General features: G+C 43.9%; 1 protein-coding gene across 1 annotated transcript in view; it reads right to left on the bottom strand.

Moving 5' to 3' along the window:
• The window catches only part of Ppa2 (inorganic pyrophosphatase 2), a 78,743-nt gene extending 72,085 nt beyond the window's left edge, over window positions 1-6,658 (bottom strand). Inside the window, 2 exon segments of the mRNA XM_028857203.2 lie at window positions 6,515-6,605; window positions 6,608-6,658. Of these exon segments, the coding sequence (XP_028713036.1) occupies window positions 6,515-6,605; window positions 6,608-6,658 (142 nt within the window).
• Between the last annotated feature and the right edge of the window lie 5,505 nt (window positions 6,659-12,163).

Here is a 12,163-nt window from a genome sequence, read left to right as displayed (position 1 = left end):
AGAGCATCAAGGAAAAGGTGAAAGGAATTTGACACCCCAAGTAGACAGGGCAGGGCAGTGACATGCTGTCACCTCCTATGACACAGCTACCGTAATCACCAACTCTCGGCAGCTATGGCCGCCTGCACAAGACCTACGGAAGATCAAGCCAGCTAAAGCCGGTACAGGTGGGGTACATGATCCACAGGCCTCACCCACCAGTGAGAAGCTCCCAGCCGTGGGTAGTCGCTGGGGGAGATCATGTAGAGGATGTGACCACTGCTGCATTTCCCACATTCCAGAGCACAGTCCCACACCCGTGCACACATGGGTAGCTCTAGCTAGACTTAATGAAGTCTAAAAAAGTGCAGCTGGGAAGGATTGGGGAGAGCTGGAAAAGGAAAGTGGGGGTAGATGTGAGATTTTATTGTATACAATTATAAGATTCTTAAAAATAAAGAAAAACTAAAATGGCTAATTCCTTAAAGTCCAACGAGAAAAGAAATGGCACAATTCAGTAACTACTGCCACGGGTCACTGACCATCCTTACACGCTCCTCACCGTATGGACACCTCACTGAGCAGCCACAGTAATTCTCTGATTACTGCTACCCCTACGCTAGAGAGAAACGGATGTTTCTCGAAGATGTCTTCTGAGGTCATCAAGGTCATGCCATGGTTAGCTCGGCCAAGTGACTTGTTCAAGATGGCGAAGCCAGAACTAAAATTCAGGTGCCTTGTGTCTGTCACCATAGCACACCAGCTTCTAGAGGCTGAAGGAGTCACCCTAGATGGTACTTCCTAAATGGAGTGTCATCAAACTCCAGAGGCACTGGGATGTTACCGATGTTCTAAGAAATCAGTACTCCAAGGTTCGAACGTCTGGGATGTGTTCCCTTATGTGAGAATTTTCTAGAACTTTAATATGTACATTATTATTATTTTCTAAGAATGTATTATATGAAAAATGTTTAGTTTATTAAATGACAAAACCCTGTGTTTAAAGCAAACCTAGTATCTCAACGAATGCTCGGGTTCAAGTATGCTTAGCCTGGAAAATGGTTACCCAGTTTAAGCCTCTCATTCCACGATTTGTAAAATGACGTTCAGAAATGAAAGTAACGTGACACAAGTTTGGTAAGTCACTGAGGAAGGTTCAAGGCAGGGAGGGGCGGCAGCCCGAGACGTGCTTTCTCGTAATCACTCAGTTTCGTGTCTATTTCTACAAAGTTCAACACCATTTCTTAAGAAGCATGTCATCAGTCAATTACCCTCATTAATTGTGAGGGGGCGAAGAAAACCCACTGAAGCTCAAAAACGTCCTACCGCCGACGGAACCGGGATCTCCAACGGGGGCAATGTTTCCACTGTAATAACGCTGAATGACGATGTTCAGCCTAACTCCCACTCTTCCTTTTCTGAAACAGAGCACCCTTCAATTGCTCATACCGTCTTGTGTTGATATTACAATGAATTACTGTAATATCAAACGTAGCCAAGAGTTAGCATTTCCATCTTGGATTACTCACCCTTCAAACTCTCCTTCAGTTATGGCGACTGTCTGGATAAAAAGCAACATGCTCTTCATATCCCTTTCCTCAACTCAGCTAGTAGATTCCCATCATTTCATCCACCCCTTTCAGCAAGCAGAGAACAGTCCTGGGCCATGGTGCCATCTGGCGGTAGGTTCGGGAACTGTTTAACCCAACTTTTCCAGTAAGAGTCCCACCATTTGAACCCTCCCCCAAGAAAGTACTTGCTTTTTTTTTTTTTTCAGATTCTTGCCATTTATTTCAGTAAAAACCTTTTGCTTATTTTTCCTTATTCTGTTCTGCCCTATTTACTCAACTGAATAAAAATCAATTTTACTTATGGCATCCGAGTTCCAGAATAATCTTAAGTACATTTGATGCTAAAATAAATAAATAAATAAATAAATAAATAAATAAACATAAATAAATACATAAATAAATAAATAAATAAATAAATTGCAGTCTAGCCTCAGAGATACCCCATCACAGGAGCTTTCCCAACACAGATTACTTGAATTTCTATTATTAATGCATTCAATGCCTTGAAGGAATGGTAGTGCATGAAGGACCTTGAGGATAACTACAGGGTCAGCTAACTCCTTTTAAGGCAGAACTGTCCCCAGAAGAAACATTGCCACCACCTGCCCAGCAGCACACAGCAGGAGGCCCAAGGTTAAAAAACCCAGGCCTCCCCTTTCTAAATCCAGTGCTCGGCCAGCTGTGCTGCAGACTCCAGGCTCTTGAACAGAGTTTCTCTGTTTTCACATTCTTCCCAACTTGTTATATTATTCTGAGGGCAGGGTACACGACTCCATCCCTGTACCATGCCCATCCACTGCTCAGCACACTTTTTGTTGTCTATTACTGTGTTGAGACCAGAGTGTTCCCTGGTCTAGGTTACAGCTCATTCTATCTCACTATTAACAGCAGTTTTTCAGGCTGTGCCTCGCCCCGACAAACCCCATTTTACAAGCAGAATTTGACTCTCTTTTGGGTGCAAATGCAGAGGCAGGAGGACTCTGCACCTTGGCGGACATGTAAACAACACCCCCCCACATCCCGGACAGCACCACCAGTATAGACTGATAAATAAATAATAGATACAGATAAATAGATAAGTCACTACTAAAAGTACACACAGTGATATTCTATCAAATTATCCAAGTAAATTGGAACCAATTGAGCACATGGTATATTAACTCCTTTCAAGTGCTGGTGAGGTAGCACAGTGTCTAAAGATACTTGCTGCCAAACCTGATAACCTACATTTGATCTCCAGGACCCACATGTTGGGAGGGAACCAACTCACACATGTAGCTGGCATGTGTGTGTATACATACACACACACACACACACACACACACACACACACACACACCTCAGTATTCACAAATGTAACAAAATCCTATCAGGAAAGCCAGGCCCCCAAACTTATCAAACAAAACAGATAAATGAAAAGGTCCGGCATCCTCATCTGGACGCCGTAAAGAAAAGCATGATCCCAGATACTGTGGGGAGCCCCACATTGGGAACCATATGTGACTGGGCAAAGTAGGATTTCCTCTTTGGGGTTCCTAGTCTTACTAATAAAAAGAATTTAGAAACAGACTTGAAAGGCAGTGTGACAGCAATTTTATTAGAAATGGAGAGAAAACTCTTCAGAGGTTACAAGCTGTGAATCGTGGCAGCTCCTGGAAGAAGACTGCAAAGAGGAAGAAAAAGCCATAGTTTGTAAGCAGGCATAGCTTCAGAGAAATGAGAAAGCCCAGAGAATCAGGAGAGTCAGGTTTAAGCTTTGGAAAACAGAAAGTTGTTTTCTAAGTAACTCAGCAAAGTGGGCAGGCTCAGCTGTGCTTGGAAGCTCTGCAGCAGCTATGCAGAGTGCGGGTTTCGGGGACTGAGAAGTAATTATCCTTATTACATATTAAAGGGGTAATTATTCCTCCCATCGCCTTAGCATAGCTTGGGACTATCAACCTCCCTGAGGGCCACTCCTGACAAGGTGATTGACAGGCCCAGATGGATTAACTTAAGGGAGGAGACAATGACATATAAATGTTCTAATCTTTGGAGCACATCAGAATGTCTTGTCTTCACCCAGGGCCAAAGGTACATTCTTTTGGCCAGGACGAAATTGCTTTCCCTTACTGCGAGCCGCAACAGAGCTTTATATCCACCCTCAGTGGTTTCCAACACTTCTATAACACCTCCCACCCCCAACAATCTCTAAGGTAATTTAGAAGATGGCCAGAGAATAGGAAGTAGAAATAACTCATTTTCACCATGAAAATCTAGAGTTCCAAAAGGGATCAGTGTCTGGACTGGACTTTCAATCACACCTTTATACATCCTTCCCAGAAAAGACAAGGACCCAGAGCCCCCTTACAGCACTTTTGGCATCTGGCCCAGACAGAACCAAGGACATTCACACTTTTAACTAAGAAAAACTTGTCTACTTTAAGAGTCCTCTAACTGCCTATCCTTTTTTTAATCTCCTGTCCTCATCAAGAACACTTAACACTGAAGGGTTATGACTACCACTGGCCTGTCATCTAATCATCAGCTGGGTCAAAGGACCAGGAGACGGAGAGCTCCAGAATTCTTCTGGCATACTCCTCTGACTGGATCTGATTCTGCTCATCAGCTTCCACACTCCCAACACTTTCACAAGGACAACCTGACTTAACGTCGAAGCTCAGCTCAACTCTGACCCTGTGGCTCTTGGTCGGATTCAAACCTCTGGCTCATCTGATTGCCCAGCACCTTAAACAAACACCTACAGAGATTCTCTGTGCATCTGCATCAGCCTGTTTTCTACCTTTCCGGTAAGGCATCTGGAACTCCTCCAACAGCTACGATCTCTTCAGCAGTCACTAAGTAACCTACACATACAGATGTATTTGCTTCAGGGAGTGTGATATGTGATCTCAGAGCCAACAGTAAAGAAGATTGGTATAAAAGAGCCTGTTTGAGCTGGGGAGAGAGCTAAGCTGGCAAAGCACTTAGCTGTGCAAGCGTGAAGGATCTGAGTTTGCTCCCCAGAACCCACGTTAAAAAGCCAGGCATGGGAGTGCATGATTATTATCCCAGCGTTAGGGAGGCACTGACATATCTCTTTGGCTCACTATCCATCCAGTCTCACTTATCTCCAGACCACTGAGACTCTGCCTCAAAAACTACAGCAGACAGCACCCAGCGAACAACACTTTAAGACCTCTGGCCTTCCACGTGAGTGTGCATGCACCTGTGCGAAAAGAACCTGTGTTTGTCTGGGCCAGCAATGGAGGGAAACTGAGACAACTTGGCAAAGTGGGGCCCCAGAAAACCCAATAGCTTCTAAATTTACTTTCATTCAATCAATTCTGACACTGTAGAAAGACTCATGTGTTTGTTTCTGACAGAACACATTCACTACATATTACTGTACTTACTGAAAACCTACAACATTTTCACCATATTGTAAGTAAAGGCTTTTCTGCTTAGGAAGCTAATTGCCATCATATAACAGTACCTCTATGGAGAACATTGCCAACAACTGTTACATTGTAACTTTGGAGATACAGTCCATTCAGAAATGAGTCTACTTATTAAAGGCTCTACCTTGGGTTTTTTTTTTTTTGTTTTTTTTTTTTTTCTTGTTGTTTTGAGACTGGTGTCTACCTGGGCTCCCGGTTGGGTGCACAGCCCCTCTTTTAAAAAGACGTAACCAGCCTTGCCTAAACAAGACAGGACAGAAAAACTGTAGCACAGGAACTAATTTTGCAGAAACTATTTAGTACCAGGTGCATTACAACCACAAGGGTTTGCCAATGGAAGAGGGCCATGTGTTCAATCCAGGAGGCAGAGACAGACCCTGTCTCAAAAGACAAAAGAAAACAAAAAGACAAGAGTTTAAGTTAGCTTTGCTCCTTTATCATAAAACAACCCTCAACCTTAAGTTTCAGAAAGGTAACCTAAATATCCAAGTATACTTATTAATAACTATACACTCTAGCCCAGGGTTATACTATAAGCCTGGTGACTACTTTACACACGCATAGCCCTATTTTACAGGACGGAAAAAAAAAAAAAAAAACCTAATGCTCAGCAAGTTAAGAAATAAGACCAGGATGGGGTCTCAGAGCAAAAAGTATGAATTTCCAAGATTCTAGCTTCACCACTTTAGAGGGGAACCTCCTAACAGGTGTGCACAAGACTATATCGCTACAGCTCTCCTCGGGGCTGTGAAGTCAATGGGGCCTGAAGGCAACTGGACCTATGTGGCTAACGTTACGATTAAAATAATAATAATAATAAAGTTCACACAGTGATAAGAAAAGGGGAGTACCCAAGAGCTTTTCCGTCTTTGGTGGCCAGCTCAGGGTTGCACCAGACACCTCGCTCTAGATTTGCTCAACGCGCAAGGCAAGAAGAGGTGGTGCCACCATCTTGCTCGAACGCCAGTCGGTTTCCCGTTTGTGGATGGCCTTCGGGGTGCAAACTTTTGAAAACTCAGTTTATTGTTGTTGCTGTTTTGTTTTGTTTTTTTCTAAGTTACCCTACAAATAACAGGGTTCCTTAGGGCATTTGCACAGGAGCCTATCCCAGTGCCTGGCTCCCACTCTCCTCCCACTTCCTCCCTCCCGCTACGCCGGCGCCCCCAGCCAGAGGGCGTGCAAACTCGGTTCACTTTCGGAGGCAAGCCCCGGGTCCCCGAAGTTCGGCGTCCGTTCGGAGGGGGCTGGGCTGGGCACGGCCGGCTGCTCCCGGGAGGGCGGCGCGGCGCGGCGCAGGAGGGCGGCGGGCCACGGCGCGGAGGTCAGCGGCTGGAGCGCGGCGCCGCGGGCCGCCGGCCTGCGGTCGCTGCAGAGGGCGGTTGGCCCCGCGCCGCCCTGCGCGTCCGCGATGCGTGCCGAGCCCCGGTCCCGTCGCCCCGGGCTGGGCACGGGCTGCCGAGGCGGCCGGGCAGAGCACGGCGGCGCGGCTGCTCCTCGGGCCGGCGCGGAGCCCGGCGAGCGACTTACTGAAGAACAGGCGGTAGTCCTCCGAGTGGGGATGGCCGCGCTCCTCCGTGCGGTACAGGGACATGACGCGACGCGGGGGGCGGGCGGCGGCGGCCCCACGCGCCACCCTCGGCAGACGCTCAGCAGCGGCAGCAGCGCGCGCATGGCGGACGGACTGCGCGGCTCGGCGGGCGGGCGGCGCACTGAGCCCGGCGCGGCCGCACGACGGCGCCCCTGCCGCTCGGAACCGGCACTGCCTCCCGGGGTGGCCTCAAATACCCTGGGACTGCCTCTCTTCACCTTCGCCCCAGGAGTTCACCATCATGCACTCACTCATTCACACGCTGTCCATGTCTACGGTCATACATTCATGACATTGGTGTAATATTGGTTGCATGGCTCTAGAAGCTGCTCAAAGACTGTCCAAACCAGGAGACGAGAGGACACACACACACACACACACACAACACACACACACACACACACACACACGACTATAACACATGATCGAGCCTCCTCGTGAAGACCTTTGATACAGACTTAACCAAATCTGTAATTCCCTCAAATGCCACTTCCTCCACAAAGCCCTTTAATATTTAACCCAAGTAGAGGCAACGGCCAACTTCCGAGCAATTGCATACACCCTAAGTGTTTCTACCTAGTCTAGTGATTACAACTAGTTCGACAACAGTCTATTCCTCTTCTGTGGACCAGTGTTTTTTTGGGAATTCTCATTGGAAAGATCTTCAAGATCTCTATCAGCTTCTACTCAACTGAGAGCAGGGTTCTCATCCTCACCTACTGGGCACTTGGGTTCTTTCTAGACCTAAATTGTGACCGAATTAAAACGGGTCAGGTCCCAGAAAGGACCTCTTAGGGATGTCACTAGCCACTTGGACACTGCTCACTCAGCCTGTAGAGCCTAAAATAGTTTTGACGACATTGGTGGCTTTGTAATGTCAACTTGATTAGGCTGAATTGTTGGCCTATAAAAAGTAAAGGAAACATTTCCTTTGTGCATGTATCTCATTGAGTCATATAATTTTGTTGCTAATGTATTTTTTTTTAAAAAAAAAAAAAAAAGCTAAATTTTCAGTTAAACTTCAAAGATTAGATATCTGAGCAAAACGAATTCCTACTGTATCAAGGTTATGTGCTGCCTAATGGTCTACATTTTTAAAATTAACATCCAACTCTCCCAAGTATGTGATTTAGGGACATATTGATTACTTTGTGGTATTAAAAGCAATGACTTGTTTTTGAAACACATAAATTTCCATCTTTTATTTTCTGTGATTTACTGAAATTACTTGTGGATCAAAATTAAGCATATGATATGTGGTACAAAAACGAAGCTGGCTTCCTGGATAACTTAACAAATTTCTGAGGATATTTATTATATAGCACTTGCCTATTTCAAATGTAGACATTTGAGGCCCGACTCATTAAATTTCCTCCATGGACATCTGTTGTCATCATCCTGTAGTCAGTGTGAGTCTTAATTCTTAATTCTAGGACTTTACAAGATGGAAGATAAATCTTGAACACATCTCCAGAATTCACACACAAGATACAAAACTAGCAGGGTTTGGATGGTTGGTTTTGGTCTTTTGAGACAGAGTCTCGCCTCCTCCCAGGTGTGTCTAGTAGACAGCCAAGGTTAGTTAGCGTACTGATTTTTTTTTTTATCTGAGGGTAGTGAGACCTCCAAGCCAATCCAGTGTGGATCCCAGGAGATGACTGTAATGTGGGAAGTGAAGGATTCTGAATAAGATCCTTCACAATAAACAAAAATCACTAGGCTGTAGACATCAAAGTCAAATTTTGCAGTTTTCAGATTTTCTGTTAATTAACTTTCCTTTTCCTGAAGTATATGTGAAGCAGATGCTGTTGGCTTTCTAACTAAAAAGTAAGTGAAGGTGGTCCAAGTCAGAGGTCGTGTGCCCTTTAGGCTGTGGAGCTGAGTGGGCAGAGGTACCTGCCACCCCACACAAGGCCCAGATGATTCCATCATGAGCCCCAAATGGCAGATGTGGAACTGCAGAATTTTGTGATTACCTTATTGGGTTTAGGTCTTACTATGGTCCCATCATTACTAACTATGACCTGTTGTTGTTTGTTGTTTTTTACTCTTTACTCTTTGGGGACCTGCCACCCAGCTCCCAAACAAATCACTCATGGAGGCTTATTCTTAATTATAAATGTCTGACCTTAGCTTAGCTTGTTTCTTGCCAATTTTTCTTAACTTTAAATTATCCCATCTACCTTTTACTTCTGATCTTTTCCTTTTCTTGCTTCTCTATATCTTACTTTCACTCTTACTCTGTGGCTGGCCCCTTGCATCCTCCTCTCCTTCTCTTGCTCTTTCTTCTTCTTCTTCCTCCCAGATTTCTCCTGTTTATTCTCTCTGCCTGACAGCCCCACCTCTCCTTCCTCCTGCCTTGCTATTGGCCGTTCAGTTCTTTATTAGACCATCAGGTGTTTTAGACAGGCAAAGAATCACAGCTTCACAGAGTTAAACAAATGCAACATAAGCAAAAGTAACACCTCTTAAAATGATATTATACAACAATGACCTTTTTTCTCTCTTTTGGATTTTGTGCCATTGTATATTGAAAGCATGTAACTATTTTTTCACCTTGTCTCATAAGAGATTGGCTGAGCTTCAGTAGAGACTTTGTGCTTAGACTTTTGAACATTACTGGAACTTTGGGTAAATACATTTTTCCATTATAAAGTGAACATGAGATTTTTATGGGATAGAGGTGGCATATCATGATTTCAAAATGACATTTGGCTGACATGTTGACAGATTGGACTTATGTCAATCTGCACTCTCAACTAGATTTTGGATCACCTAAGAGAAACACCTCTAATCATGACTGTGACATTGTTTCCAAAGAGGTTTAACTAGAGAGAAAAAAACCTAACCAAAATGTGGACAGTACTCACCCTTGGACTGGGGTCTTGTGCTGAATAAAAAGGACAAAAAAGAAAGCGAGCTGAGCATCAGCATTCTCTCTCTCTGCTTGCTGAGAGCAGACACAATATGACTGTAGGTGTTTCTCTCTCACCTGCCTCTTCCCAAATACCCGACAGCCACTTCTTAAATAATTGACTCTGAGGCATATTATTACTTATAAATGCTCAGCTGGTAGCTCAGGCTTATTACTAACTAGCTCTTATGTTAGTTTTCTGTCCGCGTTGTGTTCTTACCCTGCAAGGAAACGTCACGAAACACAACAGAATCCGCTTATAGAGTTTATTAGAAAACAAAGGGACAGGAAGTGCAGGCCTGTGGGAGAGACACGTGCATGGAGAAGAGAATGGGGAATATCGCGCTGGACTTTTAAAACCGGCTGGGGGCATGGCCAGGTCACGTCACTACTCTACGCGTGTGCGTAGATCACATGGTCACGTTGCGTGCTTACATGACCATGCAATGCCACGGACTCTGATCACGCGAGACCCCTTGGCCCCGGAACTTGCTAGGCGGAGATATCCGGGCCCATCGGGTATCCTAGCTACGGGACGCTTTTGATGCGGAAATGGCTAGGCAGAAGTGTCCGCCTGGTAAATGCAACCGTGTTGTGAACCCTTCATCTTACACTTAAATTAACCCATAATTTTTAATCTATGTTTAGCCACATGGCTTGGTACCTTTTCTAGTCCAGTATTCTCATCTTGCTTCCTCTGAATCTGGCTGGAGACTCCTGACTCTGCCCTTCCTCTTCCCAGAATTCTCCTAGTCTGGTCATCCCGCCTATACTTCCTGCCTGGCTACTGGCCCATCAGCATTTTATTAAACTAATTTGAGTGATAGATCTTTACAGTGTATAAGTGCATTATCCCACAGCATATGATCAGCTGCCTCGCATGATGGACTGTATCTTCAATCTGTGAGCCAAAAGCCCTCTGCCCTAATTAAGTTGCTTTTGTCATATTTTTTTCGCAGCACCAAGAAATGTGTCTCTAACATACGATCAAAATCTCTGTGTGTACTGCCCAATCATTCTGTGAACACAAAACTGCCACACAACTCAACAGCAATAGTGAAAGACATATCTCAAAACTGTAGAATCTTTTTTGCTCTTCTCTTCCTACCGTTCCTCATTTTCTTTTTCTTCTGCTGCTTCAAACAGGGCCTCACTATGTAGCCTAGACTGGCCTTAGCACCTCACTCCTGGTATTACCAATAACAAATACAGTCATTTAAATTTAGAATGCTTCGTTGTTGTTTTTTCTTCCCCATTGTTAGTTGCTACGTCTTGCATTATCATTTAGTAAGCACCATTCTTTAGGCTCCTGTCACTGGTACTGTCAGATAGCCTGTTTATGACACACATTGGCTCTCAACTCAGACTGGCATTCCTGAGCACCGGTCTACTCACAAATGTATGTTGCAGCCTAGGTTAAAACAACCATCACCCCTTGAATGTTCAGTGGAGCTGTGTAGCTAAAAGGTGCTTCCACTCTTTAAGGGATGTTAATATACTGTTCTTTTTTAGTAGTGAATGCATTTTATTTAGCTTTATTCTAGGCAAATACTTCTTTATTTTCATTTCATAAATCTTTATCACTTTAATCATCTACACCTCTCATAACTTGATGAATAAAGCTTAAGTTCTCAAAACCCCCTTTTGAACACCTACTTTAAGATAACAAAATTATTTAAAAAACACAGAGAGCTGTTGTATAGCATCTAATTTAGCTCCAATTTTACAGCATTTAAATATAGACAGGGTGTTTCTGAATGAGGCAGTAATTTATTGGTAATCATTTTGTATGTGTTTCCCACATATCATCTTGAAACGATGGCTCAATTCAACTCAACTCAGCTATATTAGGATATAGCTCTGTTGTGGAATATTTGTACACTATGTGAAACTATATTGCCATGATTAGTGTAATAAAAAGCTGAACAGCCAATAGCTAGGCAGGAGATACGGGCAGGACTTCAGAGCAGTGTGAGAACTCTGGGAAGAGGAAGGGGGACTCTTTTGCCACACACAGAGGAAGCAGCATGAGTTGTATGGGGAGATCTTCAAAACAGAACATGGATTAAAATAAATGGGGTCTGACTCTCCTGAAATAATTGGTCCAAGAATCAGACTGATCCAGCAAGTAGAAACAGGTTGAAGGATGAGAGATTACTTTAATTCTCCCTCTCTGGGAAAAGAAAAGAATTGTTGGCATGTTAAAATTCTTGCTAGAGTGATTTCATCTGGGTGAAAACAAGCATACGTCCTCAGGTCATTCACCTCTTAAAAACTGAAGAGAACTGATGATAAGTTACTTTTATGCAAGTCCCAGGGGTTTGCAGTATGGACTTGGTATTAAGCACTCAGTCTTTCTGGCTCCTCACTAAATTGGACATAATAACATTTATCCATCATACAAAAGTCACATATGAGCTAAGTACATACTATTAAATGGCATGAGGAAAACAGAAAGTTTTCCTTGACTAAGTATTATGACTGCTTTTAGGCTAAAATAAGCATGAGAAATTTCAGCCCCAATCACACATTATAAATTCCTTATAATATTGTAAATACAGAAACCATAGTGATACTCTAATACAACTCAAAGATTGAGCCAGTAAATTGGTGATAATGGGTCCTGAACAAAATCTAATGAAACACCCATCCTTTCTGCCCATTTTGTATATTT

The sequence above is a fragment of the Peromyscus leucopus genome, chromosome 6 (genome assembly GCF_004664715.2).
Source record: "Peromyscus leucopus breed LL Stock chromosome 6, UCI_PerLeu_2.1, whole genome shotgun sequence".
Taxonomy (NCBI): domain Eukaryota; kingdom Metazoa; phylum Chordata; class Mammalia; order Rodentia; family Cricetidae; genus Peromyscus; species Peromyscus leucopus.
Note: the sequence above shows the minus strand (reverse complement) of the source record. Positions and strands in the feature narration are given on the sequence as shown.